The sequence below is a fragment of the Prunus dulcis genome, chromosome 2, assembly GCF_902201215.1.
Source record: "Prunus dulcis chromosome 2, ALMONDv2, whole genome shotgun sequence".
In the NCBI taxonomy this organism is placed as follows: domain Eukaryota; kingdom Viridiplantae; phylum Streptophyta; class Magnoliopsida; order Rosales; family Rosaceae; genus Prunus; species Prunus dulcis.
Genome location: NC_047651.1, coordinates 22,935,335 through 22,963,044, shown reverse-complemented (window position 1 = coordinate 22,963,044; position 27,710 = coordinate 22,935,335). Strand labels below are relative to the sequence as shown.

Genomic DNA, 27,710 nt, shown 5'->3' with positions numbered 1-27,710 from the left:
TAATCTCGAATTCCATACAAAAGAAAATGCATACCTTCAGCTTCAGTTGGAAAAAAAAGAAAAACAGATGCTCATGATTTCTATCTACTCAGGGCAAGAAGTAATTCAGACACAAGTATTAGATCAGATCAACAAGATTCAAACCCTTTCTTTTAAATTGCTCAATTTGAAAAATTCTGGAGAAGTATAATCAGTAATTCACAAAATTGCTCTCCTGCTCAAATTTTGGTGGGGATGTGAGCACAAAGAGAATGAATCTCACTTTTTGTTGAACTCTGCTGTATCTAAAAATCTGCAGAAACATTTGTATGCTGAACTCTGAACTCTATGCTGAACGCTCTATGCCTAAATTTGCAAAAACCCTCTTTTCTGGAAGTAGTCCATAGGTGGTTCAGACTTCTTCAACCTACAATTTAAATTTAAAATCTAATGAATAACAAACATGTATCGGAAGAAACTCAAAATTGAACAACAAACTAAAGCAGGGTTGCAACTCTTTTTCTTCTTCTTGTCTTATGCAATGGGGAGGGAGTAGAGAAGGACCTGAGGGAGGCTCATCAGTTCAAGAACAGCTTTCTTCGGGGTCAGTTCGTTGTCGATAATTCGAGCTACTGCAGTCAAAACTGGCATCTTTACATTATATTTCTGCGCCAGTGCAATCACAGCTCCAGCTGTTGATACACCCTCTGCCACCTAGAAAACACAGACAGCCGGTTGCCACATCAGTGAGCACAATTTCAACTTTTAACAGCTACATCAAAACATTATTAAGCTTAAGCACCTGATTCATGGAACTTAGTATATCATCAAGTTGCTCCCCTGATCCAAGACGAACCCCAACTGTTCTGTTTCTGGAAAGGTTCACAAAACATGTAAGCATGATGTCTCCAATTCCTGATAGACCAGTAATTGTTGTCGGCTTCGCACCCATCTTCAGGAAATAAATTGGAGGGAAAAACAATGAGAGAACCGCAGGTAAAGCATATATAATAATAAGTTAACACAACACTATGGGATTTACAATTTACAAAACAAGTAGACAAATAGAAAAAAGGTAGAAACCAAGGCAACAACCAGGGACATAAAACACCAATTATCAAAATAACGTACCTTGGTAGCCAGCCACCTTATCTCTGAGCATCCTTGTGCAACAAGAGCTGTCTTACAATTATTACCAAGATTCATCCCATCCACAATCCCTGCAGCTATAGCAAGCACATTCTTGAGAGCACCTGCAACTTCTACCCCTATGACATCGCTGGAATTTATCAGAGGTTATGAGCTGGGTCCGTCCACTTAAATCTATAAACATTTATTCTCATTACACGTAGGATCCATGCTATTTGAGATTGGAAGACTTAGATATGCAAGCTGACTAGGCATTCCAAAACCAAATTATATACATAGAAAAAAACTTAATTGCACTTAATCTAGCTGTTTACTGAAGTGAAGATCCACAACCTCGAGGTGCTGATTCTTAGATAGTTACAAGCTAGTAGCTGCTGAGCTGCATTTGCCAACTTTTTGTCTTTTGACGCTACAACCATTGCTAGAAAAACAAAAGGTAAGAGCAAATCATGATTAGTACCTATGAAACATGAATCAGTTGAACGCATCAATGGAACAATGTTATTTCTTATTCCACACACCTGTTGGTAATTTATTCATCAGCTCCAGAGCAAAAGAGGGCCCTGATAGTGCAATGAAAGGTTGCCGAGGATTGTTCAATGCTTGGGGGATGAGTTGAGACATGGTCCTCAACGTATTGAGCTCTAAGCCCTTGCTAACTGATATGAAGGGCAAGCCTGGATAAACATGTTCTGCAATTCCTTCAAGAAAGGATGAGCTGAACTGCAATGTCACAGACAAAGATTCAGGTACGTGCCCCAGACTAAAGTATATTCCAAATATAGAATTAAACAGTATACCAATCTCTCAAAGACTCATTAATAGGAAAAGGCTTAATCCAAATATAGCATGCACTGGGATTCATATGAAAACAGAGGAATGGGACTGACAAACCTGCACAGGGACTGCATGAAGACAATAGTCAGCACCAAGCAAAGCAGTTTTGGCATCAGTTGTGGCAATTACATTGTCTGGTAGCTTGTGTTCTGGGAAGTACTTACTGTGAAGAACGAAAAACCAATTACATATCAGAAGAAAAGATGGCCTCCGAAAGACTGTTATGCATAAAAGTGAATGCTGGATGGATGCAGATATGGCCTTACCGATTACAATGGTTGCTGTTAATAGACTGACAAACTTGAACATCACGCACCAGCATGTTAACTTCCATTTGGGCTTTTCTATTTGCAACATGGGCAGCCATTGCCGTAGCAAAAGACCCACCTCCAAGCACCACTACCTAAAAAGTCAAAAACCCAATACTAAAGAAGCTTAATTTGAAGTGAAAAATGAAAGATTTTGTAATTCTACGAAAGCCAAACGCAAAATTGGGGAAAAGGGTAGGCAGACCTTGTTAGTGCGTTCAAGGACATCGGTCTTGGCCTTGGAGCGCCAGGACCTGGACCACCGGACCAGCTTCTCCCAGGCTAACCGGACAGCTCTGCGGCGGTCCCGGGTCCGCACCAAAGCAGTCCCCGGAACCGGGTCGGGTGATTCGGGAGTGGCAGCGCAACAAGGAGTGGTGGTAGTGGTGGTTGGAGAGTGGAGACTGAGAAGAAGCGCGGGCTTGGTCGAAGAGTTCGCTGGCCTTCCAAGTTTGAGATTGTACGGAATGGGACGGGTTGAGTTTGAATTGGGAGGAAGAAGCGGAAATGGTGGCGGTGGCTCTAACAGCGCCGCCATTGTTTCCCGGTGAGACTGAGAATGAGCGTTTGGTCCCTCGCTTCTAGTTCAAAACAGTTTTTGGAACTTTTCTATCCGCTGTCTTTTTTTATTTTTTTATTTTTTTATTTCTTATATTATATGGTGGATAGACTGTATATTTTTTAGGACTCTAGTTGCCAAGTTGGTAGATAAAATATCAACTGTACCCTTATATTAATATTTCATCAAATGATTTATAAATCTAAAACTATTATGGGAATTGCACTTTAACTAACTTTCGACTTTGTCAATTTCATATAGATTTTAGTGTTCAAAATTTAAGTCCACTATTACATTCTATTGCATTGCAATACATATGCTTAACTCAAGGAAATCAACTAATTTTGTTAAATTAAAAAAAATCAGTGAATGTTAATAATTTTAGAGTGCTAATAACAGTTCTCTTGTTACATGATAAAAAGAAAAAAAATGCATCTTAAAAACTTTTTTCTATACATGCATGTTGTTCAAATTTCAACTTAATCTTTAAGTCGGTCGATTGTTGTGGTTATATAGAGATAAACACTTAAAAAGACAGTCAAGTGATGTGTCAACGTCAATATCAATTCTATCTAACAATAGAAATTTATCTCCATACATTACAAGTTTTGGTACTTAATTATATCTAACAATAGAAATTTCTCTTCTTTTTATAGACTTCAGTCACTTAATCCAATGGAATGTTCAATTCAAAAGTTTGACAGAGCACATGCTTGGCTTGGCCTGGCATATCTCACAGTTCATTGTACTATAATAAATAATATTGTATCACACAGAAAAATTTGACTCAGCGCTCAGCTGTAGCATCCCAATTTCATTGGAAAGAAATGCAAAGAAAAGAACAGCACTAATTTTCTATAATTAATAGCAAAAGATGGAGAGCCAAACACGCAAGCAACACACAACGCGCAAACAAGAAGCACAAAAAGCCCTTCCTCCCATCTTTGCTTCCTAGTTCAGAAAAACCCTCATCACTATTATCAAAACGAATATTCTTCTGGCTTACAACAATTAATCACATCCATCAAATATTTAAACTCCATCATTTTTAAGGTTCCATTTCAAGACTCGTTCTTTTTACCCCATTACCTTTCTAAATCTAACGCCAGTGCCACACATCACATGTTGTGATTGAATCTCTCTCTCTCTCTCTCTCTCTCTCTCTATTCTCTCTTGTCAACCCAAGAGAGAAAACAAGGGCTTCACCCATCACCAACAAGTTTTCAAGGTATGCAAAAAGCGCTGAACTTTGATCTTCTTTTTCTTTTTGATGCAATTGGGTTGTCATGTTTTGGATTAATATTCACGAATTCTTGGTCTTATTTTTTTATTTTTTATTTTTTGGTTAGGTGATTGTTGCTTAGGTGATGGGAAAGCATCAACGTTGTCCTTGTGAGGGCCATGATCATTCTAACAGCAATGGAAAAAAGAAGAAACGCCTGCGCAATCCGAAAAGGGCATGCCATTGCTTTGCAGTGTCCTCAATATTTAGAGGGATAGGGAGATGCATGTTTGTGACTTGCTTCCCTGTCATGCGGTGCTTTGGATTGGATGAGTGCAGACACCGCCACCACCACCATCACCACCACCGCAGACATTTCCACGAGTTTTCATGATATTGGGATTGACTTTGCAATATTTATTTTGCTGGTGGAGAAGTTTGAAGTTTTGCTGCATTTTTCTTTTTATATTTGGTGTCGGATCCTACGTGCAAAAACACGAATTTGGGCGGTAAATATGGGATCAGATACGCCTCATCAATCAATCACCACTTTGTTTGGTTCTTGTGTAAATATACATGTCAAGGAAGATCAAGGTTGCAAAAAAACATCCAGTTTACCTGATACGGGTGATTGCACGTACCTGAGATTTACTTTCAAGGTCTTGTATCCAATGAGGAAGTGAATCATGCGCGATGTTTTCCTGGTTATTATCCTGCGGAAGATCAAGGTTGGGGTCCTTGGGGAGAAGAACATGTTTAGAAATGTAGAAAATTTGGGATTTGGCATATGTCAAGTGCTACAAGAGTCCAAATTCCGTCAATTTAGAATTGCTGCAGTTAGGAATTTTGATTGTACATCCTCATGATTCTTTAGCTTTTTCTTTGTAAATTATTGAACAACAATGATTGAATTTAGACTCCAATTTTCGTATGTCGATTTTTCCTTTGTGTTTGAGGCTGTCGATGATTCTGGTAATAATATTCATTGTATGAAATTGCGTTAACATGTTCAATACCATGTTAAAACAATGAGCAAAGCAAAGCATCAGAGGAAAAGCAATGGAAAATATTTCTTTCCATTTTCTAAGGCAAATTGATTCTCAAACAAAATGAGTGTTACTTCGAAGTATCTCCGTGCCTCATACAATAATGCAAAGGTGGAGATAACAAGTTCTGAGCAAAACAAAACCAAAGGTTACAAAATTAGCAGTTGAAGGAGAGTTCTAAGTTCTATGTCATGAGGGATATTATAAACTTTTTTTTCTCAGGTTCTTTCCAATTTCATCAAATGACATCTCAATTTCTTTATGTCCGACTGTCTGAGAGGCTTTAGCATGAACATCTGAGCTCCCTCCTCTAAGCACCTGTTGAGCAGAAACAAAAAACCTTAAAAGTGCCAAAAATAAAGGAAAAGAACAAAAGAAAGCACACATCATAAACTATATTCATTTACTTGTTAATACGATTCGGTACGTATTCAGATGACATAATCACCACTGGAACCTCCTTCATGAGTGATGATTCCTGTATGCAAAAGGGCAATACATGCAATGTGCATATACGGTCAAAGGGGTTAAGAAATCATGAACATATCTTTAACCTTATTTGATACTATAAATAAAGAATGTAAATCTGAGTTTAATTGTTCAAAGAGTTTGCCACAATACCTTGATTTTCTTGAGTAGTTCATAGCCTGTCATCCCTGGCATACAATAATCTGTAATTACCAGATTTACCTTTGAGATCTGCAAATAATTACAGAACTCTTCTTAGTAAAAATCTTTAAAATTAAATAACTACCAACAAACAGCAAGTTTATACAAGGGGATTAATTTTATTATTCTATTGATTGTTTAAGGTACAGATCAAATTTCTCTGAGCATAAAGTTTTAGTTACTCACATTGCCCTCCAAGCTACTGTTTTGATGATCTCCCAAGCCCAAAAACTCCAACGCCCTTAGCCCATTTTCTGCAGTAGTCACTGCACCCATTGAAGAACACTGTCATTTGTTAAACTACATAATACCAAGGAAAAATAGGACATGCATTTATATAACTAAACTCTGGTTTTTATATATACATTATGCCCTTTGAAAAATGTTTATATTAACTTAGTTCTCCATTAAAAAGTCTTCTTAATCCTTCTATTATCCAAAATCCCATACAATCATTAACCAGTGTCCAATGAAGATTAGCATGAGAATACAGAGAAAACAGATTGAAAACAGAGGGATTTGCAGCATGCAGAGTGTTTGTTACCTTTGCAAGACAGATTTTTGAGTAGCTTTTCGATTAGTTTGCGATCAATGATGCTGTCGTCAACAGCCAAAACATGGGGTTGCTCCACATTTTCCATGAAACCCTTTGAAGATGAAGATGAAGATGAAGATGAAGCCGAAGAAGCCTCCATAGGTCTTAAACCCAACAATAACGCCTCACCCACCACTCAATAGGCAGGGCAGAGTCTAAACATTAAAAGCTATGTGACAGCAAAAAGGAAGAACGAAAACGCACTAATAAACGCAGTTGCAATAAAAGACACGCTATTAATTACACAACACCGAAAACGAAACGACTTCTCTGACAATAGCAATTAACCTGCGCTGCGCATACATAAAACAAAACAAACTCATAAGAAATGTATGAACGTATAATATAATGTGTAATGTGGTGGGTTGGGTTGTATTTATATAAAGTTACAGTAAATGCATTGTATTAAAGAAAAGGATAGGTTGTTGTTGTTGGTGGGCGAGGAATTTTAGAAGATATTGAGAGAGAGAGAGAGAGAGAGAGAGAGAATCAGAATCAGTATCCAGTCACAGATATTTCGTGATCCTTTTTGGGTTTCTACCTCGATTTGATTCAGTCCCCAGTTTCCCTTCTTCCAAGTCCCACCACATCATCTCTCTCTCTCTCTCTGTGTGTTTGTGTGTGTAGAAATCAGTACGTATCAGAAGTCTGCATGAATACAGCTGCATATGTCATTTGATTCATTTCTACCAGATTTTCACTGCTGCTGGCTGCTGATACCATAATAACCAGGAGCTCATTATACCCTTTTGGAATACATACTCTCTCTCTCCCTCTCTCTCCCCCAACACTAAACAGACTGGTACGGTGCTAACAGCATAAAATGTTATTTAAAACGGTTGTTGTTCTATGAAACTTCAACTAGTGCTTCTTTTTAACCATCAATTCAATTTTGGGTTGCTGTATATGGCCTCATGAGATTATTATAAGTAGGTAAATCTTCCACCATAAAAAAAATTCCAACTAGAAAAAATGAAAAATGAAAGACACCAAAATTGATGGTTACTTGGAGTTCACTGGTCAAAGGAAGGGGGATAAAGTTACTATACGAATTATCTGGTGGATCAAATTTGGCGCCACCAATGTCCAAAAGATCCGATTTTGATCTGACTCTTGGAAATTATACAGAATCTCTAGGAGCAAACTGTGCAGAATGATCCATACATACGTAATGGTAACGAACAAACCATATAAAACGACAGCATCTTTGTTCTGTGTTCTGGTCTGTCTGTCTGACTCACTTTGCTATTTACTCTCAATTGCTCAAAACGACAGATAATTGCACCACGGGTCACACAGTGAGACTTTTTAACCTTTTTTTTTGCAAAATAAATTAACCACATCTTTTATAGAGATAAGATTTGCTCCCATAAATAATATGTGGTTTAAAAACTTGGTGTTTGTGCGGCATATATGAAATGAAACATTACTCGTGTAGGAAACAAGTTTGTTTTAGTTAATGGATAAGATCAAAAGGGTTTGATGCGTTCCAGGCCTGCTTGTTTTGTTCCTCTGTCAATGACAAAGCAACAAAAAAATTTTCTGACAAGGTACATTTTCAAGAGCAGATTACAGACAAGACCGATATATCTCTAGGGCACCACAGCACACTGCAACATGAGCATCATCTGTCCGATTCTGTAGCAGCTTCCAAAACCAGACTTCATTCTTTTTTTTTTCTTTTTTTTTCTTTTTTCCGTTTGTAACTTGTTCTGATGTTTTAAGAGCCTCACTTGTCCTATAACTCTCCTTACCTTACGAGATTATGAGTTAGCTGCTGGCTTTATGGAGAAACGCGAGCAATGACTCAGTTTGCTTAGTACTACTACTCTTATCCACGAAAGTTCTAATTTTTTTTTAGTTCCGACGGTCACACGGTCACATGGCATTGTGAAAATTTTCAATTGATTGCAACAGCATGTAAAAGCATTTGATAGGAGTGTAAGGCGACATGAACCCTGTTTGAGATGACACTAGCCACACTACAACATTTTTTTCTTTTTTCAAAAAGGAAAATGAACCTGCATTTCCATAAAATATTTTCTCATCAAATGAGGGCCACTAATGGATTGCTGAGAAAATCCTTAAAAAGTGTGAGTTACAATTTTTGTTGGATGGGCCAAAGATCATCATTTGATGCTTGCCTTGGTAATGGATGATGTACAAGGCCCGGCTGAGGTCATAAAAGGAATACCCTTGAACGTAGCCACACCCTTATCATCAGTGAAAAGATGCTGCAACAATGAAACACCCATGAGATTCACATGCCCAACTTTGAGCATCATAAATTTTTTAGGAATAAATGCAGAGTGGATGACAGTATGACTAATTCCCCCTAACCGTAATAACTCATGTCCTACTAGATCCTTGTATTTTTGTCACTCAAGTGGTAATATTGGCCACCATTCAGGAATCAATTGACTACTATATAGATGATGATCCAAAAACCTTTAGCATCTTGCAAATCATCAGACTAAATCACCCCCAGAAACCTCAGAATTTTCAAGTGAACTTTTTAATGGTTGGCTAAGCAGTAATTTTGTGGACTACAAGTTCCATAGGAGGTGTGAATAATCTGTATAAATTCTGCAGCACAACTATGGTTGTCCCCTACTGAACACTATCCAGAAACCCATAACCAAAAGAAAAAAGAACATACCGGTGTGATCTTCTCCAACTGTTTCTTTTTTGGGTTGAGGACATCTTCTGGCTTTCCATCAACCCTGGATAAAAAGAAGTGTATGTGAGAAACAACTAGTCCAAAGAGTCAATTATTTTGGGAGAAATAATAATAATAATGATGATAATCATAAACAGCAGTTAGTGTTGAACAAATGAATATAGACAGTACATGGGGGCAAATGAGGTCACTCTAAAAAAGTCACATCTATTTGTTGATAAAATGTAGGAGTAGGCAACTTCCAGTTTTTCCATCAAATTTGTTATTTTCTTCCACAAATACAACCCTGGTTGTTAGTTCAATCAAATTCAAAAACAGGGGGCACCATGATGGTTCAGATATTTTTTTCAACCCTAACGGTGGGCTAGAACTTCAAAAAAGAAATGCTGTGATTTTCAGTTTTAACAGACTATGTAAGGGGAAAATTAGGTTACTTTGACCTTTATAATTGAGGATTGAATAAATTCAAAACCAGCTAGAAAGCTTCCCATAAGTGCAAAAATACTCTACCAGCACATTTGCAATATAACATTTAATAAAATAAAAAGCCCTCACTTTTGCAAATACGTTTGCATTATAAGTTACCAATGAAAATATTTGTTCAAGCTCCAAGTAGTTTCAGCTAACTTACCCTGAAAATGACACACGTTCCCCAGGTTTGGCTCCTTCTGGAGGGAGCAAAGGCTCTACAAGGGTGTGATCTTCATTAGAAGCACATAGCACCTGAACACATGCACAAAAATGAAACCCATACCTTCATATTTGTTTAGCAGAAGCTTCTTCTAGAAAAATTCAGCTTTCACTAAAAAAGACTCTTCATAAGCTGTGACCATATATGATACAGATTTGGAATCTTGTACTATAGAGAATAGACATTGAGATTATAAATGTTTCATTTGAAGGGATGGAGCAAAAACTTGAAAACACTTTTTATTCACGAGTTGAAGATTTGAACACAAAATATGAAAATAAAGGCACGATTTTGATTACCGGAAGTGAGAGTACTATGATGCAAATGACAAGAAACACATACCAGTCCTTCTGACGCCACATCGCGTAACTTTCCAGGTTTCACATTTGTAATCAGCACAACCTTATGGTTCTGCATAGTGCATGCAAACACCAAAATATATCAGAAAGTGTGAATATTCATCTAACAAAGATGAAAATCAATATAAACCCATGCAAAAAAAACCAAGGGAAAAAACTATCTACTTCCAAAAGATCAAGCAGTAATCATACCGTCAACTCCTCAGGACTGCAATATTTTGCCAGGCCACTGACCACTTGTCGCAATTTAGCATCTCCAACATCAATCTCCTCAACCAGTAAACTGTATCATGTTTTGAAACAAGGGTTATGACTGAATTGCATCTTATAGATGTACAATAATATTCAGAGTCCAAATCTTGAGGCAAAGATAGCTACGTTGCAAGTACTGTCAATTGGCTTTAGAAGAGAAGAGAAAAAAATGTCTCGTGCATACCTATCAGCAGACGGATGCTTCCAAGCTTTGCGAATGAGGCCAACCTGTATATTCAACAAACTGACACTAATTTCTTTGTCTTTCTCAACTGCCTCTGTTTCTGGAGATTTTTTCTTCTCTTGAGTAGCTTCCTTATCGGGTTTCTTATCTGTTTTCTTATCTCCTGTAACCTTTATCTAACAATTTCAGAAAATAATACACTGTAATTGGGCAAGAAATGTCCAGGAAGGAAATCTGGAAATAGAAGCATTGTTTGGATGTAGTAATTCTACCACACAAACCCAACCATAAACTCACATAACGAGGATGGAAAGATATAATGTCGGTAAGCTAACTGATCAAGGGAAATACTGTTATTGAAAGTATAAGTATGCAGCTCAAGTACTTTACGTAGATATCTCATATAGCAATATGGGAAATTGCAAGAATAGTACAAGAATTGAGGTGGTTTCAGATTGAAAGCATCTTATGGTAGTTTAATCTTGGAATTCATTGCATGAGTCTATTTCACTGTTTGGTACTGTTAATCTTTTTACGCGTGCTGTTTACTAGAATTGTTTTTTGTAGGAAATCCAAATCATCAAGATATTCTAACAAAATGGAAGTCTTAAAAGAATTTAACAACAGCTTTTACATTCTTGAACAAATTGAGGACCTTTTATCATCTATAGGTTTGATGCATGCATATATAACTATACGAATATACGCATGTAGGTACAGCTGCAAAAATTATAAGTAAGATATTATTCATTATAGAAACAGGTCATATGACAGAAAGATTATTTGATTGTACACAACAGAAAGAATAACTGAAATTTTAAGAGGATAAACCTCAGCATCACTTTTCTTTGTGTTCAGGTCTGCCTCTGGCTTGTCTGCGCTTTTTGCACTTTGAACAGTCTTCTTTGCATTTGAATCTATTTCCACCTTACCTGCACTTTTTGCTCCCCGCAATGCATATAACTTCTGTATACGTGATAATCAAAGGATACAGGACAATTATTTCTCAAGAGTAATATAGGTCAACTTTGGGACTCTCAAGAAAACATGAGCAATATCAGGGCTCAGAGATGTAAAGAATGAAACAGGAAATTCCGAATAATTAGTAAATTTTACTTACTAGAAAGTCAAATGGAACCTTCTCTATCACTATCTTCTTAAGTAAGTCCCCGAAATCCACCTTGTTCTGGGGGAGAAAAAAGTTGTGAGCACTAGTTGACTATAAGACTTATGAAAGGTACATGGGGAAATGATAACACAAGTAGCTCATTATTTCTGCATCTAATGACAGCAGAGTTTGTAACCACATCGTACTTTATTTCAAAGAAAATCACTGGCACACTTTCGATAAGTGTTGCTAACAGATTCTAATAAACTTAATTAAAGATTAACATAAAGGATATGCATACTTGGATGTGATCCACCCATCTCAATAGATGCGGCAACTTTTGCCTATCTGAATTCGAAAGGCCAATCTGCAAAATAAACCACTCACAAATCTTTGAAAATGCAAAACAATACTGATCCATCACACACAACATGCATGCATGCACATATATATAGAGCTAATTCAACAATTGAAAGTGAACAACAACAATCCATACCACAGAAGAATGCACCACAGCGAACACAATAACATCAGCTTCAGAGGGTGTGAAACCATTTCCCAAAAGCACAGACACGTCAGCCAAGGTATCATTTAACCCTTTGAGAACTTCAAAGCATGCCTGGGGATCTGTAGGAAAACCGTCTGCATATCTTATCCATTGAAGCACCTACAACCCCAAAAAGATGAAGTCTTTACTTATTATTGATATAAAAGTTGCCAGAAATCCATTATAACTAAAATGTTCAGGCAGTAAAACTTTACCCCATCTTGCACTTCCACTGGGGCGTCGTTTTTGGCTGACTTCAAGATGGTTGTATAGAAACTCGTGATTTCATCTTCAGCAATGTTTTCCGGAAACGTTTTCTGCAGAATCCAAGTTTAAGATTAAGCAATCAAAATCCCACAAAAAAAGAAAAAAGGAAACCAAGGAGAAAGCTTGAAGCTTTAGTTGCAAATTTAAGAGAGATGGGTTAGATTGCTTACAGGATCTAAATAGAAGTGTTTGCATAGAGCTGATGCTATCAATTGCTTTCTGCCTAGGCTGGTGCTTCCATTAGCTGCCATTTCTTTCCTTCAAAATCAGAGCTCAGACTTCTCTCAGTTCAGAGGGCAATTCAATTACGATATAGGGTTTTTGGTTTTTAGATGTTTTGGGCCTCCTTTGGGCTCTGACTCAAACAAACATGGCCCATCAAAAAGCACAAAAAACCCATTAAGCAAAAACATAACAAATCGGGTAAATGGGTCATTTCTGAACCATCCTGAAGTTGGGCTTCAAGTTCTTGAACTATCAGTCTTGGTGCTGTAATTAGGTTTGGGCAATTTTATAACAAGGGTGTCATATATGAACCTCTTATGTGGACTGTTGAATTGAAAAATGAGGATCTCAACTATCATCTCATCTCTGTTTATGTTAGTTGACGAAGCTATATTCTAACTACTCGAATTCGAGTGCAATGAGACAGGCACACTGCATTAGTCAATTGGCATAACCTACATATGCAATTATCATCTCGTTTCATTAGTTTGGGATGAACATGCATGACATTGCATGCAAAATTTTCTCTATTTTTTTGTAATGAAATTCACATTTACCCATCATTAACAATATGATGCGATACAAGTAAAATGTTTTATAATCTATGGCATTTATTTGAAAAATAATCATGACTATAATAACTCATCATTGTTCGTATTTTTCTTTTTTAGCTTTTCATTATTTTGCCTTTCTTTCTATCTAGTATTCATGTGGAGAAAATTCAAAGGGTAACAAGAAGAAAGAATCCATTATGGACTATGGAGAGTCCCTCCATTGAAATATTCAAAAAAACTGGTCCCACTCATGCATTGTCTTCTTCCTTTTAGTTTTTTCCTCTTCTCTTTCCCAGGCTGCCGGTATATTGCCCAGAAATTCCTGCCAACCCGGCAATTCTGATTGACCAATAAACACAAAACAAAAGCACACCACAGAAAAAAAGCAAGTTAAAAACGCAAGGGTAAAATTGCAAAAGATGCATCAGTTGGACCATGCCGTTTTACTGCCCAGTGAGAAAAAGTCAGATAAAGAGAATTGACATGCAGCTGGCACAGTGAGAAATTCTCCATACCCTCTCTTTCCTTTTTGGAATTCACAACCACCACTTAAAAAAATTGCCCTAACGGCACCTAACAAGCTTTAGGGTTTTTGGCAATAGTGCTTGTCATTTAGTCTTGGCCACATGTTCATTATTCACCTTTACTCTTTTTTAAGCCATAATCACTGAGAAAAAGGGTCATTAAATGTCATTACATACATGTATTTACCTCTAAGTATTGGGATTAGTTTTATTAATTATGTATCACAAAATTGGGTATGTTGAGGAAGAGAGGAAACAATACCGTGTTTGTGATTGCTGTTTGAAGGTGAATATAGAGAGAGAGACGGCAGTAGCTGCAGCAAGCAACATGCTTGACAGCCCAAAATTTGTAGTGCAGAATGGACTTATTCTTTTGGTGCTACAGTAAGTTCCAAATTCTGAGCAAAGAAGTTGGCTATATGCCTCAATGCAAAAAGACAACACAAAGTGCTCCTCCAAGTCTCTAAAACCCTAAACTCTGAAATGTTGATTAGACTGGCTGGCTCTGTGTGCGTGTGCAAGTGCAAGCAAAGGTCCAATGGAAGCTTGAGGGACACAGAAGAGAACAACCCAGCAGCTTAAATTTAATTAGCCCATAATCAATGGCTTAATTGCATCTAAAGACGCCAAAACCAAATTGCTTTAGAAGTACATATTATGGTTGGATATGACTTGCTTTCACACCCCCCATTAATATTTATTAAAATTTGAGATAAAATTAAAGGGAAATTAAAATCAGTGACATGGATGTTTTTCTTCTTATTAAAATTTGTGTTGTCAATTGGTAGTTGGTAGGCATATTTCCCTCCCCCCGTGACATGGCTTAACATGCAATGCAAGCATAATATATATTAAATTATGAAACCTTCACATCTTGAAGGGAAAGCAATCTCTGTTGGGGTTCAGCAGCCTGCAGCAGCAGGAAAGTGTGAAAGTCTGCAGGATGCAAGAGTTGGGTTAAAAATAAATTATGCAGGGGTGCATTTATAATGTATGTGACCCAAAAATAAAGAGACTGAGAAGTAGGGTAGGGGCTTAAACACAGAACTAGAATTTAAGAAAGATCAAAAGCAAAGAAAGTTTGAGTCCTTGTCACACACACACAGCCCTGCAATCTCCACCACAACACCTCTCTCTCTCTCTCTCTCTCTCACCTTTTCTTTATTACACCACCCACCTCCTCCACCAGCCTACTTAATTGCCTTTATTGCTTTGCTTTTGCCCCTTCACTCTCTCTGTTCAATGTTTTCCACTATCCACACCCAATTAACTTCCTCAGCACAGCTAGCCCTTCTGTTTGTGATATCAACTTTCCAAATTCACCCTCTGCACTTCACCAGATGATTACAGTAACCCCATTTACCATGAATGAGCCTGTCGTTTTTTCTATTAATAAGGCAAGAAGAAACATAATTAATATAGATGTATGGGGTAGTCCATAATTATGTCAACTCCTTTCCCAGTCAAAAACAATGCCAAAAGAACAAAATAGTTCAAGAAATTTAAGATACATTTAACTTTTTGGTACTAATTATATAGTTATTTTCATAATTCAACCGCATTAATTAATATGAATGAATCTTATTAGTCAAAGGAGGGAGGGAGAGACACTTGAACTTTTTATAATTAAGTATCAAACTATCTACTCAATCACTCGAGTTCTAAAAACTTTATGAATAGAGTTATGTTAAAGTGCAATAATTAACAGTTAATCATCTTTACACATGTGAACGATTGATGTAAGCATTCACCTCACGAAATAAAACATGATTTTGTTATCTGAAAGTATAACATGAATGAATGAACATTACATAGAGTTAATTAGCCATGCTACCTAATTTGAACCTTCATCTTTCCTAGATTGCTTTAGCAGCTGTATGTCAGAAGCGTAAATTTAGCCAACTTCAGGGGCGGTTCCTGAGTTGGTTCTTCAGTTACATTCCAAGCGCTCAATCGCCAATTACCGCCACTTGTGCCTTCCACGTCAAAAGCACCATCGATAACGACGACTAGGTGTGTGCCACATCGGATACCCTGCACCCTAGGGATCACGCCACGTGTCCAATATGTAATAAATAGCCCCCCCATCTACCAAGCCGGTCCCGCCCTGCCGTTAATAAAGATAGAAACTTTGATTTAATTTTCTCTTTTCAGAGCTCATCAGACTTTAAAAGACTACACACAGTTGACAGACAGAGAAAAAGAGAGAGAAAAGACTCTCAGGCTCAACGCTCAGGGAGGGAGGGAGAGAGAGAGAGAGAGGGAGAGAGCCCTCTAAATCCCCTACATTTTCAAGCTTTTTCTACGAGCTTTCTCGGAATCCCAATTCTTCTCCGTCGCCGGAGCTTCTCTGTGCTACAAGTTCCGACGGATTTCCGGCCATTTTGGCATTTGGTAGTTCACAGATCGAACCAGCTCAGAGTTTCTTCTGTGACTTTACTCTGACTGTTTGAGCTCTGCAGCTCAACTGTTTACACTGTGAAGAGATTTCTAGGGTATTTTTTGAAACACTTCACATAGCTGTGAATCTTTTGTCATTTCGACCCATTTTCGGTTTCTCTGGTTTCTCATTTGCTAATGCCGCCACTTTCTGGAGCATTAGAGTCTCTACTTTGACAGTTTGGCTCATTTTGTTCTTTTCGCACCACCAAATCTAGCCGTTGGAGAAAGTTGGCCTTTTTCTTTTGGTTTTTTTGTGCTGAAAATCTGAGCATTTCAAGCTCACATCCAGTGATTTTGAGCTGTCTGGTCTTCTGGGTCGGTTAAATTTCTTCATGGCTTTCTAGTGTGGTCTTTTGAGCACCAAACAATGCGAGCATTTTTAAGCATGAAACCGCTGCTCGTATTATTCACCGTCTTTGTTTTAGCTCCTGTTCTTGGCAGATCTCTGAACCCATCTCTGAACGACGACGTCTTGGGGCTGATAGTGTTCAAGGCTGATATTCAAGATCCAAAAGGAAAGTTAGCAACTTGGAGCGAAGACGACGATAGCCCATGTAAATGGGATGGCGTGAAATGCCATCCAAGATCCAACAGGGTCATTGAGCTCAGTCTTGACGACTTCTCTCTTTCGGGTCATATAGGCCGAGGCCTCCTCCAGTTACAGTCTCTGCGAAAGCTGTCCCTCTCCAAGAACAATCTCACCGGAAGCTTAACCCCTAATATTGCTCATATCGACAACCTACGAGCACTTGACTTGAGCGAGAACAGTTTCTCTGGTCCTGTACCCGAAGACTTCTTCCGGCAATGTGGGTCTTTGAGAACGATTTCTTTGGCCAAGAACAAAATTTCCGGGAAAATTCCTGAGAGTTTGGGCTCTTGTGCGAGTCTTGCCGCAATTGACTTGTCGTTGAACCAGTTTTCGGGTTCGGTTCCAGTTGGGATTTGGTCCTTGAATGGCATTAGATCACTAGATTTGTCTAATAATTTGTTGGAAGGTGAAATTCCAAAGGCCATTGGAGGACTGAATAACTTGCGAGCAGTTAATTTGGGGAAGAATCGGTTTACTGGGCAAGTTCCAGATGGAATTGGAAGTTGCTTGCTTTTGAGGTCCATTGATCTCAGCGAGAATTCATTCTCTGGGAACCTTCCTCAGACAATGCAGAAATTTAGCCTGTGTAGCTATCTAAATCTGCACCAGAACTCATTTGCCGGAGAGATTCCTGAGTGGATTGGAGAGTTGAAGAGCCTGGAGACTTTGGACCTTTCTGGCAATCGATTTTTGGGCGAAGTTCCAAGTTCAATAGGTAATCTTCAGGCTTTAAAGGTGTTGAATTTTTCTGCAAATGGGTTCACTGGGAGCTTACCCAAGTCCATGGCTTATTGCACAAGCCTTGTGGCTTTAGATTTTAGTAAGAATTCGATGGCGGGTGAACTTCCTGCGTGGATATTCAAGGCGGGTTTAGAGGAAGTTTCACTTTCAGAGAAAAAACTAAGTGGAAGCGCAAATAGCCCTGTATCTTCCTCAATTGGAAATGCGCCTCAAAATCTGCAAGTCGTGGATTTATCCCTTAATCAATTTTCTGGTGAAATTGCATCTGACATTGGGGTCTTAAGCAGTTTACGTAGTTTGAACCTCTCCGGTAACTCTCTTGTTGGTCCTATTCCTGTGACTATTGGAGAGTTGAAGGCCCTGGACAGTGTGGATTTGAGTGAGAATCGGCTCAGTGGAAGCATCCCTCTGGAAATTGGTGGGGCTTTTTCGTTGAAGGAATTGAGATTGGAAAATAACCTTCTCACGGGAAAAATTCCAACTTCAATAGGGAACTGTTCTTCTCTGACCACTTTGTAAGTTCTCTTAGCTCTACAATTCATTTCTGGTCTCGTACTTTTTTTAATTTTAACGGGTAGTTTGGGATTCACGCACGAATCCAGGTTTCATTTATACATTTAGGATGCTTGTTATTGAGAAATTCTGCATTTACCTTAACCTAGAACTGAGAACTAATTTGCACACAAAACTTTTCTTTGGCTCATTGTCGAAATGGATTCATGTGTGTTTGCACTTAAGAAGTCTACTTTTACATAGTATGTTTAAATATTATCTTTCATGTTGTAGACATTTTGGTCATACTGGGAAGTGAGAACTTCAAGTACTGCAATTTGATTTTGAAGTAGAGAGATATATTCTTCTGTTGTTTGAGATTGTTTCATGTTAATGAATTGCATACTGATTTTCTGGGAAGTAATGAAGACGTGAAATCTCTTGCTGCCACTTTTGTTTGATGATAACGTGTAATACCACATTAGTCTGGATTTTTGCTATTTCCTTCTTGAAAACTAGCTGCTAGCTCAAAGGTTTCATTGTCACTAATTTTGTTATGGGGTTGTAATCCAAGTTCTACTCTATTTTTGCATTCTAACATATTTTTCTTGTTTTTTGATATATTCTTTTGGTTGAATTCTCCAGAATTGCATCACAGAACAGACTGACTGGCCCAGTACCTGCAGCAATGGCCAAACTTACCAACTTACAAAATGTGGACTTGTCTTTCAATAACCTCACGGGAGGCCTACCCAAGCAGTTAGCCAATCTTCCCAACCTTCTTTCCTTCAATATTTCCCACAACAACCTCCAGGGTGAACTACCTGCGGGCGCCTTTTTCAATACCATCTCCCCTTCCTCTGTCTCTGGCAATCCATCTCTTTGTGGCTCTGCAGTTAATAAGTCTTGCCCAACAGTTCTTCCGAAACCCATTGTCCTCAATCCCAACTCCTCTTCTGACTCCACCACACCAGGAACATTATCTTCAAATCTTGGTCATAGAAGAATCATCCTTAGTATTTCTGCACTCATTGCCATTGCTGCAGCTGCTGTCATTGTCATTGGTGTGATTGCCATCACTGTACTTAATCTCCGTGTTCGATCTTCTACAACTCATTCACCAGCAGCCCTCGCGTTATCAGCTGGAGATGATTTCAGCCATTCCCCAACAACAGATGGCAACTCCGGCAAGCTTGTCATGTTTTCAGGTGAGCCTGACTTCAGCACTGGTGCACATGCTCTACTCAACAAGGACTGTGAGCTTGGTCGTGGAGGGTTTGGAGCAGTCTATAGGACAGTTCTTCGAGATGGGCGGCCTGTTGCAATCAAGAAGCTCACTGTTTCAAGTCTTGTCAAGTCTCAAGAAGAATTTGAAAGGGAAGTTAAGAAATTGGGGAAAGTGAAGCACGATAATCTTGTGGAAATCGAAGGCTATTACTGGACTCCATCATTACAGCTCATCATATATGAATATGTCTCTGGCGGTAGTTTATATAAGCATCTTCATGATGGAGCAGGTGGAAACTTCCTGTCATGGAACGACAGGTTCAATGTAATTCTTGGAACTGCGAAAAGTTTGGGTCATTTGCATCAAATGAACATAATTCACTACAACATAAAATCTAGCAATGTCCTGATCGGCAGCTCAGGCGAACCCAAAGTGGGAGACTTTGGCCTAGCAAGGTTGTTGCCAATGCTTGACCGATATGTTTTGAGCAGCAAGATCCAGAGTGCCCTTGGCTACATGGCACCAGAGTTCGCTTGCAAAACAGTAAAGATAACTGAGAAATGTGACGTGTATGGGTTTGGGGTTTTGGTTCTGGAGGTGGTCACTGGGAAGAGGCCTGTCGAGTACATGGAAGATGATGTTGTGGTTCTTTGTGACATGGTCAGAGGAGCATTAGAAGAAGGCAGAGTAGAGGAGTGCATTGATGGCAGGCTCCAAGGAAATTTCCCTGCAGAAGAGGCTATTCCTGTTATGAAATTAGGCTTGATATGCACGTCACAAGTGCCGTCAAACAGACCAGACATGGCGGAGGTGGTCAACATATTGGAGCTGATCAGATGTCCATCGGAAGGCCAAGAGGAGTTGTGATGAATTTAACTAATCTTAACAGATATTCAATGAAGGGATTTGCAATGGGATATCCGGCACAGAAGAATCCAGTTGTTTCCTCTCATCGGAGGGAGAAGAAAGGTTTTATTGTTGGAAGGTTTTTCTTTTCTGTATTGTTGTATTTATTTTCCTTCTATTGTGGATTTCCTGTTTATTTCTGTAGTTTCTCCTCCCATGCTACAAGTAGCTAGGTCACCAGATTCTTCTTTGCCGGGTTCCAAATTTGGGTCCCTCTCAGATATTGTCACTACTAATCTTTTGTACTCTTCCAGTTTCTGTCTTGGTCATGCTTCTTTCTAAGAGCTGATTCTATTGTTGACTTCTAAAGGCTTTAGAAAGTTTTGCAAACATATCACTGAGCATACTTCTTAATCTGTTTTCTTCTGCAACTTACCATAATTCTACTATCTATATATACTTGTTGGTTGCTATCTCCTTAATGAGGCTCTTGCAGTTACTAAACCATACATATCAAGAACCCTCCTGCAGAAAAGAAATACAGAACCAAAGAAACAATGAAAGGGCAGAATTGACTTTGAAAGACCTATATGGGGAAGGGGTTGGTGGTTGTTCTTGGCCCATGTGTTGCCAATGATGGCAATGCAAAGGCAATATAATACAACCTGCAAGTCAAAAGTGAGTTGAGAGGCTGAGGAGACCAGAGAATCTTAGTGCCCACTTTAAGGCATATGCATCTAAAGAGCTGAGTATAATAATGCAAAAGGAAGAAAAACCCAAAATGGTAGGGCATGCTTATATTCATATTATAAAGAGATAGAGCATCTTGAAGATAACAGATGGTGAAGCTATAAGAATATTTTACTACACACATGATGATGCCCTGTCGGAATAGAAGCAATCTTTTTTTATGTTATATATTATGCCACCCGTATCTTTTGGTTCTAATTTCAACTTTCTTCTAATGTCTTCTTTGTTTATTTCTCTTTAAACCCTCTCCAATGTTTTTCTCTTTCCAATGAATTGCTTGGATTGCCCATCTCCTCTTTGATATCTCTCTGGCCAAAGGCACAATTGAAAAAACATAAAAATAAGGTTACCTAGTTAGACTGGCAACTAAGTCGCATGTATAGAGAAACTCATTTAATTCCGACAAAATAGCTCATTTTTGTACTAATTGATTTTCCTTCTATAAATAAAGTACTATCGCAGTTCTCTATAATAATTATTTTAAAAAAAATAAGGCACTTCTAACAACTACAACGCACGGAAAAGAACACCCCATTTCTTTAAAGGGCAGTCAAAGCATATAAATTTCCATAGCCATGTGCATAGATTGCAAAGCAATGCCAATGAGTTGTCCCTAATGCACCCAGCCATGACTTAAAGAAATATGGTTTTGGGCCCAAGAGAAGAGAAAAATAAATAAATACATTGGCATTTGCATTATCAGCTAGCACATGGCTTCCTTTATAAATTAGAGTTTCTTTGGATATGGATTATTAATGCAGGTGAAGAAAACAAATACACCTCTTTCTTTTTTCTTTTTTTGGTAATATTCCCAAGTGCTTGGGTTTATATTATTATTATCTGTTGCTCTGTCCCATAATGTTTTCTTCCATTCCATGTAACCTCATCAAAAGTCAAGTATCTCACTGCCTTTGATAACATCGATTGAGCCCAAGATGCAAGGTTGTAGCTCAATGTGCATTGGTTTGGGCAGTCAAATTAAAGACTTTGCTTTCACAAACTAACTCCCAAATGTTTAAGATTAATCAACTTACAAAAGATGGGCAGCAATGCACTGAAACGAAAAGCTGCAAAAAGCTGCTGCTTGCTTCCATTGTTTGGAGAAAATATAAAGTGAGAAGGCATTATTGAGGAGAAGCGTTGCGCATAAAGAAATCTTGTTTTGTATTTTGCTTCCATGCTTTGCTTTTGTTCAGGGACAACTTGAGAGCCCTTCAACTTTTTGTCACGGCAGTTGAAAGTTTGAAACTGGAGCCTCTTGTGTTGCATTGGTAGGTGGGGGCACCGCACGCACCTACCAACAACAGGCCCAAAACAACACATGCCCACTAACAGTTTTTGCTATGATTGATTTGGTCTGGCCTCATGAGATGGCATTTGCAGCTTTCTGTTATAGCTATATGTCAAAATTTCAGATGTGTTCTCCAACCTGGCTCTTTTTTTATTCATTGAGAACTGGTTTAGTTATCCAGATTAATAGCATGATAGAATTGAAAGAATTGGGTAAAGTCAAGTTCAATCGGTCCGGAGACAGCATCACATTATGAGAGGAAGCAGAAAAAAAGAAAAGGAATGTAAGTTAAATGGACTAGTTACCCAAATTGTTAAATGATCTTCTCTCTGGTTTTGCACAGCAGTGAATGAATAAAGACTCAAATATTTTCATCTCCCCCCTGCTCTACATTTCCTTTAAACCAAATTATCACTCCACCCATCTCTGCCACAGATTGAAATTAAAAGGCCCTTAACTGGTTGATTTCCCAAATTCCATACATGCAATTATACAAGACAGAGAGCAATCAATACCAAACCAGAACATATGCCAACACCTAAGTTGTGAAGGAAGTTGAGGTTCAATCTCAAAACTAATTGGTGTGGCTAACTATTAAGCCTAACACGTGGACAACACATACTGGGTGACGTGGAAGCAGGTGCGGTCGTTGGGACCAACACGTGAAGCCTTACTCTGATACCATGAAGGAAGTTGAGGTTCCACCTCTAAACCAATTAGTAATGAGGGGAGTAGCCTAACTCCTTATAAACTCATACTAGGACCCTTAACATTTCAATGTGGGACAAATACTCTCAACAAGCTTACCCTGAATGTTTGATTGTCCATATAACAGTAAGGAACCAACAACTGATTTTCTTGTTAAGAAAAACTAAACCCAAAAACAACATCCATGATTGATTGATGCGCAGACAACCCGAACCAGTCATCAACCTTCAAAAGAAGATCCTTGTTTTGATGGAATTCAGATGGTAAACAAGATATATTGAGATTAAGCATTGGCCATATAGTTGAAGAAAACTTTCATTCACAAAATTGCCTTCAGCTAGTCTTCAACTTTCAAAATTGGCATCATAAGAGCAAGAAACAATCAGGTTGACTGATAAATAGAAGTTCAGAAATAGGACAATCTTAAAATCAGAGACACAAAAAAAGAGATTGGAAATGCATAACCCAAACAAAAGCAACTTCACTTCACCAATGACTTTAAGAAACAGAAAAAGGGAGGGGAGAGAAAGGGGCTTGTTTGCTTGTTGAGGAAGCTTGTTAACTTTTATTGGGGCCAAGTCATGAAAACTTGGGGAGCAAGCAAACAGTATCACTACTCCTTTGGATTACCAGAATAATTAGTCATAAAACCTCTTACCTCAAACTTGGAACACATTCATAACTTTACTGATTTTATTTACCATAATAAAGAGCAAAGCATGAGTAAAATGCAAGCTGAAATCAAATTGTGAAAACACAAAAACAAAAGTTCATTCATTTCAACATCAACATCCAAGTGAATGTCAAAGTCAAAGTCAAAGTCAGTCTCAATGTGAATTATGTGATTGGTTTGGTATGTAATATATGTCTGTCTGTCGGTCTGTCTCATTGTCTTCTCCACCTCTCAATCCTCCTCCCACCAAAGCCTTATACTTTCTTTTCTTTGTTTTTTTCTCCATATACAACATCGTCTCCAACTCATTCGACATGTACCAAGATGAAGATGGGCCGCCAACTGGTCCAAATACTGAAGAGGCTCCAATCCAAGAAGAATAGTGAAGATTCAGATAATTTTGTAGTTCTACCATTTTGCAGTGGCTTAATTGAAATTAAAAGTTTAATGCTTTTAAGTCCTTTATTTTTCCTAATTTCCAACTGAGCCCCCCAATCTCAAAGCTTTACACTTTTTTACTTCCCCAATATTCCATGTAAGCAAATACACCCCTCTGACTCTGAGAGTCTTTTTCGCCACCCAGTCACTGAGCTAAAACCCTAATTCACCTTCCCAAACCCTTAATTTCCCCTAATTGCAATCGCCAAATCATGCCCAATTCCCCAAATTAGGGTTTTCGGTTCCCACTTCCGCCCAAAGATGTCCGAAAAATTAGGTCTGGTTCCGACCCAGAACGGGCTCAACTCTCAGCTCGTTTTTCAAGACGAGAACTTGCGCTTCAATTGCGGAGCTCCGCCTCAGCGCCGGGTCGGGGACTCGGGTCCGAAGACCCGAGAGCTCAGCGGCTTCATTGACGACCGGTTTTTCGCGCCGCAAAGCGCTGATTTCCGCCCCAGCATGTATAACGAGAATCCGGACCGCCGGGAGCCACCCGAACCCCGAAACTGGAACTCGAATGGAGCCGACACGACGCCGAGCGGTGAGGGATCGGACGAGGATGACGATGACGACGACGACGAGGATGACGTGGACGATGATGATGAGGTTGATGAAGGTGACGCCGAAGTTGGAGGGCTTGTCGGAGTGGATAACAGAAACAAGGGCATTGCTAGTAATAATGGGAACAATGGGGAAGACAAAATGGGAAATGGGAAAGTTAAGCAACATAACCAGCACCATTCTTCTTTTGGTAAGCAATTTTTGCGAAAAGTTCTGAGCTTGTCATGACATAGTTTCTAATTTTGGAAACTGTCGTTGAATGCTGCTTTTTGGCATGTTATTTATTTTATTTATTTATAATTAGGTGGAACTGTGATAGTAGGATCAAGTAGAGAGGTGTTGGTGAAAGACCATAGTGTGGGGCAGCAAATAATGAACAACAACACAAGGGCTAGTCCCAGTGATACTCAGCAAGGAAGGCTTGGAAACTATCACAATGTGGTCACAGTCGCAGAACCAGACGGTGACATTTATTATTCTCAGTATTTGCAGGGGTCTGAGGGGTCTGGTTCTGCTCAAAAGGATTCAGTTGTGGAAAATGGATGTGGGTTTAGTGGAAGAAAGGATGTTATGTATTCGTCCGAGTCTGGAGACTCTTTGAGAGCAATTCTCTCTGATCCTGTGACGTAAGTTTTGTTTGTTCAAGTATTGGTTTTTGGTTTTGTATTTGGTTATACTTCTCTGGTTTTTTAGCTTTAACCAAGATGGAATTGGTGACTCATAGTCTTTGAGCTGTGTCGAATTGCAGGGGAGCTCTGATGGATGATGCAATGATAATGCCTTGCGGGCATTCCTTTGGAGGTAGTGGAATACAGCATGTTATTAGAATGGTGAGCTCCATTTATCTGTTATAGATGTGATTGTTTCTGTTAGTCTTTGAGAAAAGGTACTGGGTACATATTCTTGTAATGAACGGACTGGCATAGAAACTGTAAGTCCTTCATAATGGTATTTAGACTTTGAAAGTTTATGGAGATACATAATTGGGCATTGCTTTCTTCCTAGTGAGTGCAAACTTGGCAAGATTGCTGACATATGTTCTCTGTTGTATTTTGGCTGCATATGTATATATGATTTTACATATATAACTAGTAATGTGCATAATTTTCAGTTTCTACAATTTTAAAATAAAGATAGCTACAATAGCATTATTGTTTTGTTGATAAGACAGGATACCGTCCTTGCTTCAATTGCTTTCATTTTAAACGGTACAAGCAAGTTTGCAAAACTCCATTTTGCTAACTGTTGTCTGTGGGGTGGAATTCAATGAAGAGAGATACTAGTGTTAAATGATTTTACAAAGACAAAAAAAGAAGCTATAGAGTGATATTTTCACATTATTTTGTCCCTTTCGCTGGCAAATATATGTGCTACGTGTGCATGTAGGATTCTATAAACCAATGCTAAGAAGATATGCCTTGTACTTGCTTTTGGTTAATTAATTTTTTGTTTGGTTTTGATTATCGAAATTGAATTTTTATCATATTATGTTTTCAGAAAGTTTGCTACACCTGTTCTCAGTCAATTTCAGAAGATTCAATTGCCCCAAATCTCTGTAAGTGAAAAAAATTTCATCGAAGCTTTATGTCGACTTACCATTTCGAAGTTAATATCTTCTCAGCTATATGTAATGGGGACTGCCAGCAAATCATTTGCCAGTGTCTTGGTTCTCTTTGTTCCATCCTGAACTTCTCTATAGCAGTAGCCCTGTCTCATTGGTGCTAGAAAACTTGTTGTCTGGCTTGGCATGTCTAAATATGTTGAGGAGGGCTCCAAAGAAAAAGGAATTAATGTTTTTGAAATTAACTTTGAGTAAGAAAGGAAAAAGAATTGGGAACAAAATGAAATCTCCAAGGAATGGGAGTACTTGGGGACCAGCATTTACTGTCTTAGGGAAAGAAAAACGTTGACATTTAAGTGGGAAGATCGTGGTTTGGGGCTCTTATAGCTCAAGAGAAAGGACGAAAGAATAACTGTCAGATGACAAAGTGTAGTATGTTACAGAACTCACTCTAGTATTACTTATTTTGTCTTATATGTGCAGCTCTTCGAGCTGCTGTGCTGGCATTCCGCCGGGAAGAAGAGTTACAATTTTATCGCTCATCCAAAAGAAGAAGAGAAAGGTTTGACCAGGTTTGTCTTCAGAAATGGTGACATCATTAGGACACTATTATCAAAAGCTTGAGACTGAGTCCTTTTTTCTTCTCATGTAGGAAAAGGGTGGTTACAGTGATTCAGTTCTCGTGGACACTCCGAGGGGTAGAGGTGTTCAGTTTCCATTTGTAGTGACAGACCGAGTTATTATAAAGGTTAGCAGAGTAAAGTCCCAATCTTGGCTCTAATTCTTGTTCAATTGTTTGTTCTAACTAATAATTGGAGTGAAATGTCATAGGGGAATAAGAGGACACCGCAGCGCTTTGTGGGGCGCGAGGCTGTTGTCACAACACAATGCTTAAATGGATGGTTAGTCATTTTCTAGTTTGCTTCGTATTTAGTATAACAATATTAAAATTTATCAAGAAATGTTCCACCTTACATTTTGCGTCACATTCTTTTGTCAAGTGAGATGCTGTCTTAGATTTGTTTTCATTGTACAAATTGCATCAACAGGTATGTGGTAAAGACATTGGATAATGCAGAGAGTGTAAAATTGCAGTACCGGTCACTTGCCAAGGTATCCGATGAACCCTCATCTAAGCCAATGTCAAGCAAGATGGGACCTAACTGGCTCTAGGCGTACGTACAGAAATAGGAAACGTGAGGCCGTAATAGTTTGTTGCCTATTATGCCAAGCTATAACTAACTTTGTTGTTTAAGAAGTTTCTTCCCCTACTTAAAGTTGTATTTCATTACAAGCAAACACGGTCATATGCAGGCCTTGTAAATTATATAGAAGCCTTGTCACAGCTGCTTTGAGGAAAGGCTATAATTTAGATTGTAAAAATATGTATTCATTTTTCTTCACTTTGAGCAACGTTGTATTTAAGTCTTTGCAAAAGTTTATATAAAGCATTTTTGGTCTGTGGGATCCTAGTGCGTTCTGAGTCTTCTGACATCTGATGTTTTATGTTTTGTATAACTCAACTTAAACGTACAAGTCTATCCCAAAATGGGGCAATCGGGCTGCAACCTCATGTTTTTCCAAGTTCATGTTTTATCATGGTTTTTTGAACCGATTTTATTGATTTTGGCTATT

The 27,710-nt window shown here is 38.5% G+C and overlaps 5 protein-coding genes and 1 long non-coding RNA gene across 9 annotated transcripts; 3 read left to right on the top strand and 3 right to left on the bottom strand.

Annotated features, from left to right (window-relative positions):
• Window positions 1-118: 118 nt before the first annotated feature.
• Window positions 119-2,884, bottom strand: LOC117617224 (glycerol-3-phosphate dehydrogenase [NAD(+)] 2, chloroplastic). Its single transcript, XM_034346516.1, has 9 exons — window positions 2,479-2,884; window positions 2,232-2,368; window positions 2,023-2,128; window positions 1,650-1,851; window positions 1,462-1,549; window positions 1,111-1,258; window positions 782-931; window positions 544-693; window positions 119-406 (listed from the first exon to the last, which is right to left on the bottom strand). The coding sequence occupies exons 1-9, from the start codon at window positions 2,809-2,811 to the stop codon at window positions 392-394; spliced, it is 1,329 nt and encodes a 442-aa protein (XP_034202407.1). The 5' UTR covers window positions 2,812-2,884; the 3' UTR covers window positions 119-391.
• Window positions 2,885-3,799: 915 nt separating this feature from the next.
• On the top strand, window positions 3,800-4,985 carry LOC117618670. The gene is made up of 2 exons (XR_004584486.1): window positions 3,800-4,060; window positions 4,182-4,985. It is a non-coding gene; the product is annotated as an uncharacterized LOC117618670 (long non-coding RNA).
• A 162-nt stretch (window positions 4,986-5,147) lies between these two features.
• LOC117618669 (two-component response regulator ARR17) lies at window positions 5,148-7,261 on the bottom strand. Its single transcript, XM_034348342.1, has 6 exons — window positions 6,906-7,261; window positions 6,314-6,657; window positions 5,956-6,035; window positions 5,722-5,799; window positions 5,508-5,578; window positions 5,148-5,418 (listed from the first exon to the last, which is right to left on the bottom strand). The coding sequence occupies exons 2-6, from the start codon at window positions 6,462-6,464 to the stop codon at window positions 5,319-5,321; spliced, it is 480 nt and encodes a 159-aa protein (XP_034204233.1). The 5' UTR covers window positions 6,465-6,657; window positions 6,906-7,261; the 3' UTR covers window positions 5,148-5,318.
• Window positions 7,262-8,252: 991 nt separating this feature from the next.
• On the bottom strand, window positions 8,253-12,740 carry LOC117619890 (probable methionine--tRNA ligase). Of its 2 annotated transcripts, none has more exons than XM_034349946.1 (12): window positions 12,623-12,740; window positions 12,401-12,502; window positions 12,135-12,305; window positions 11,940-12,005; window positions 11,651-11,716; window positions 11,362-11,496; window positions 10,531-10,706; window positions 10,287-10,377; window positions 10,078-10,146; window positions 9,676-9,767; window positions 9,024-9,087; window positions 8,253-8,598 (listed from the first exon to the last, which is right to left on the bottom strand). In XM_034349946.1, the coding sequence occupies exons 1-12, from the start codon at window positions 12,701-12,703 to the stop codon at window positions 8,494-8,496; spliced, it is 1,218 nt and encodes a 405-aa protein (XP_034205837.1). In that variant the 5' UTR covers window positions 12,704-12,740; the 3' UTR covers window positions 8,253-8,493. The 2 variants fall into 2 exon arrangements, with proteins under 2 accessions (XP_034205837.1, XP_034205838.1); XM_034349947.1 differs by having other exon boundaries at window positions 10,531-10,700; window positions 12,623-12,734.
• Window positions 12,741-15,922: 3,182 nt separating this feature from the next.
• On the top strand, window positions 15,923-20,490 carry LOC117619091 (probable LRR receptor-like serine/threonine-protein kinase IRK). The gene is made up of 2 exons (XM_034348918.1): window positions 15,923-18,042; window positions 18,665-20,490. The coding sequence occupies exons 1-2, from the start codon at window positions 16,565-16,567 to the stop codon at window positions 20,112-20,114; spliced, it is 2,928 nt and encodes a 975-aa protein (XP_034204809.1). The 5' UTR covers window positions 15,923-16,564; the 3' UTR covers window positions 20,115-20,490.
• Window positions 20,491-23,739: 3,249 nt separating this feature from the next.
• Window positions 23,740-27,547, top strand: LOC117620178 (U-box domain-containing protein 62-like). 3 transcript variants are annotated; one of them, XM_034350313.1, is made up of 8 exons: window positions 23,740-24,704; window positions 24,819-25,140; window positions 25,263-25,344; window positions 26,012-26,069; window positions 26,559-26,647; window positions 26,728-26,823; window positions 26,907-26,977; window positions 27,125-27,547. In XM_034350313.1, the coding sequence occupies exons 1-8, from the start codon at window positions 24,215-24,217 to the stop codon at window positions 27,246-27,248; spliced, it is 1,332 nt and encodes a 443-aa protein (XP_034206204.1). In that variant the 5' UTR covers window positions 23,740-24,214; the 3' UTR covers window positions 27,249-27,547. The 3 variants fall into 3 exon arrangements, with proteins under 3 accessions (XP_034206204.1, XP_034206206.1, XP_034206205.1); XM_034350315.1 differs by having other exon boundaries at window positions 23,767-24,704; window positions 24,837-25,140; XM_034350314.1 differs by having other exon boundaries at window positions 23,767-24,704; window positions 24,834-25,140.
• Window positions 27,548-27,710: the final 163 nt, after the last annotated feature.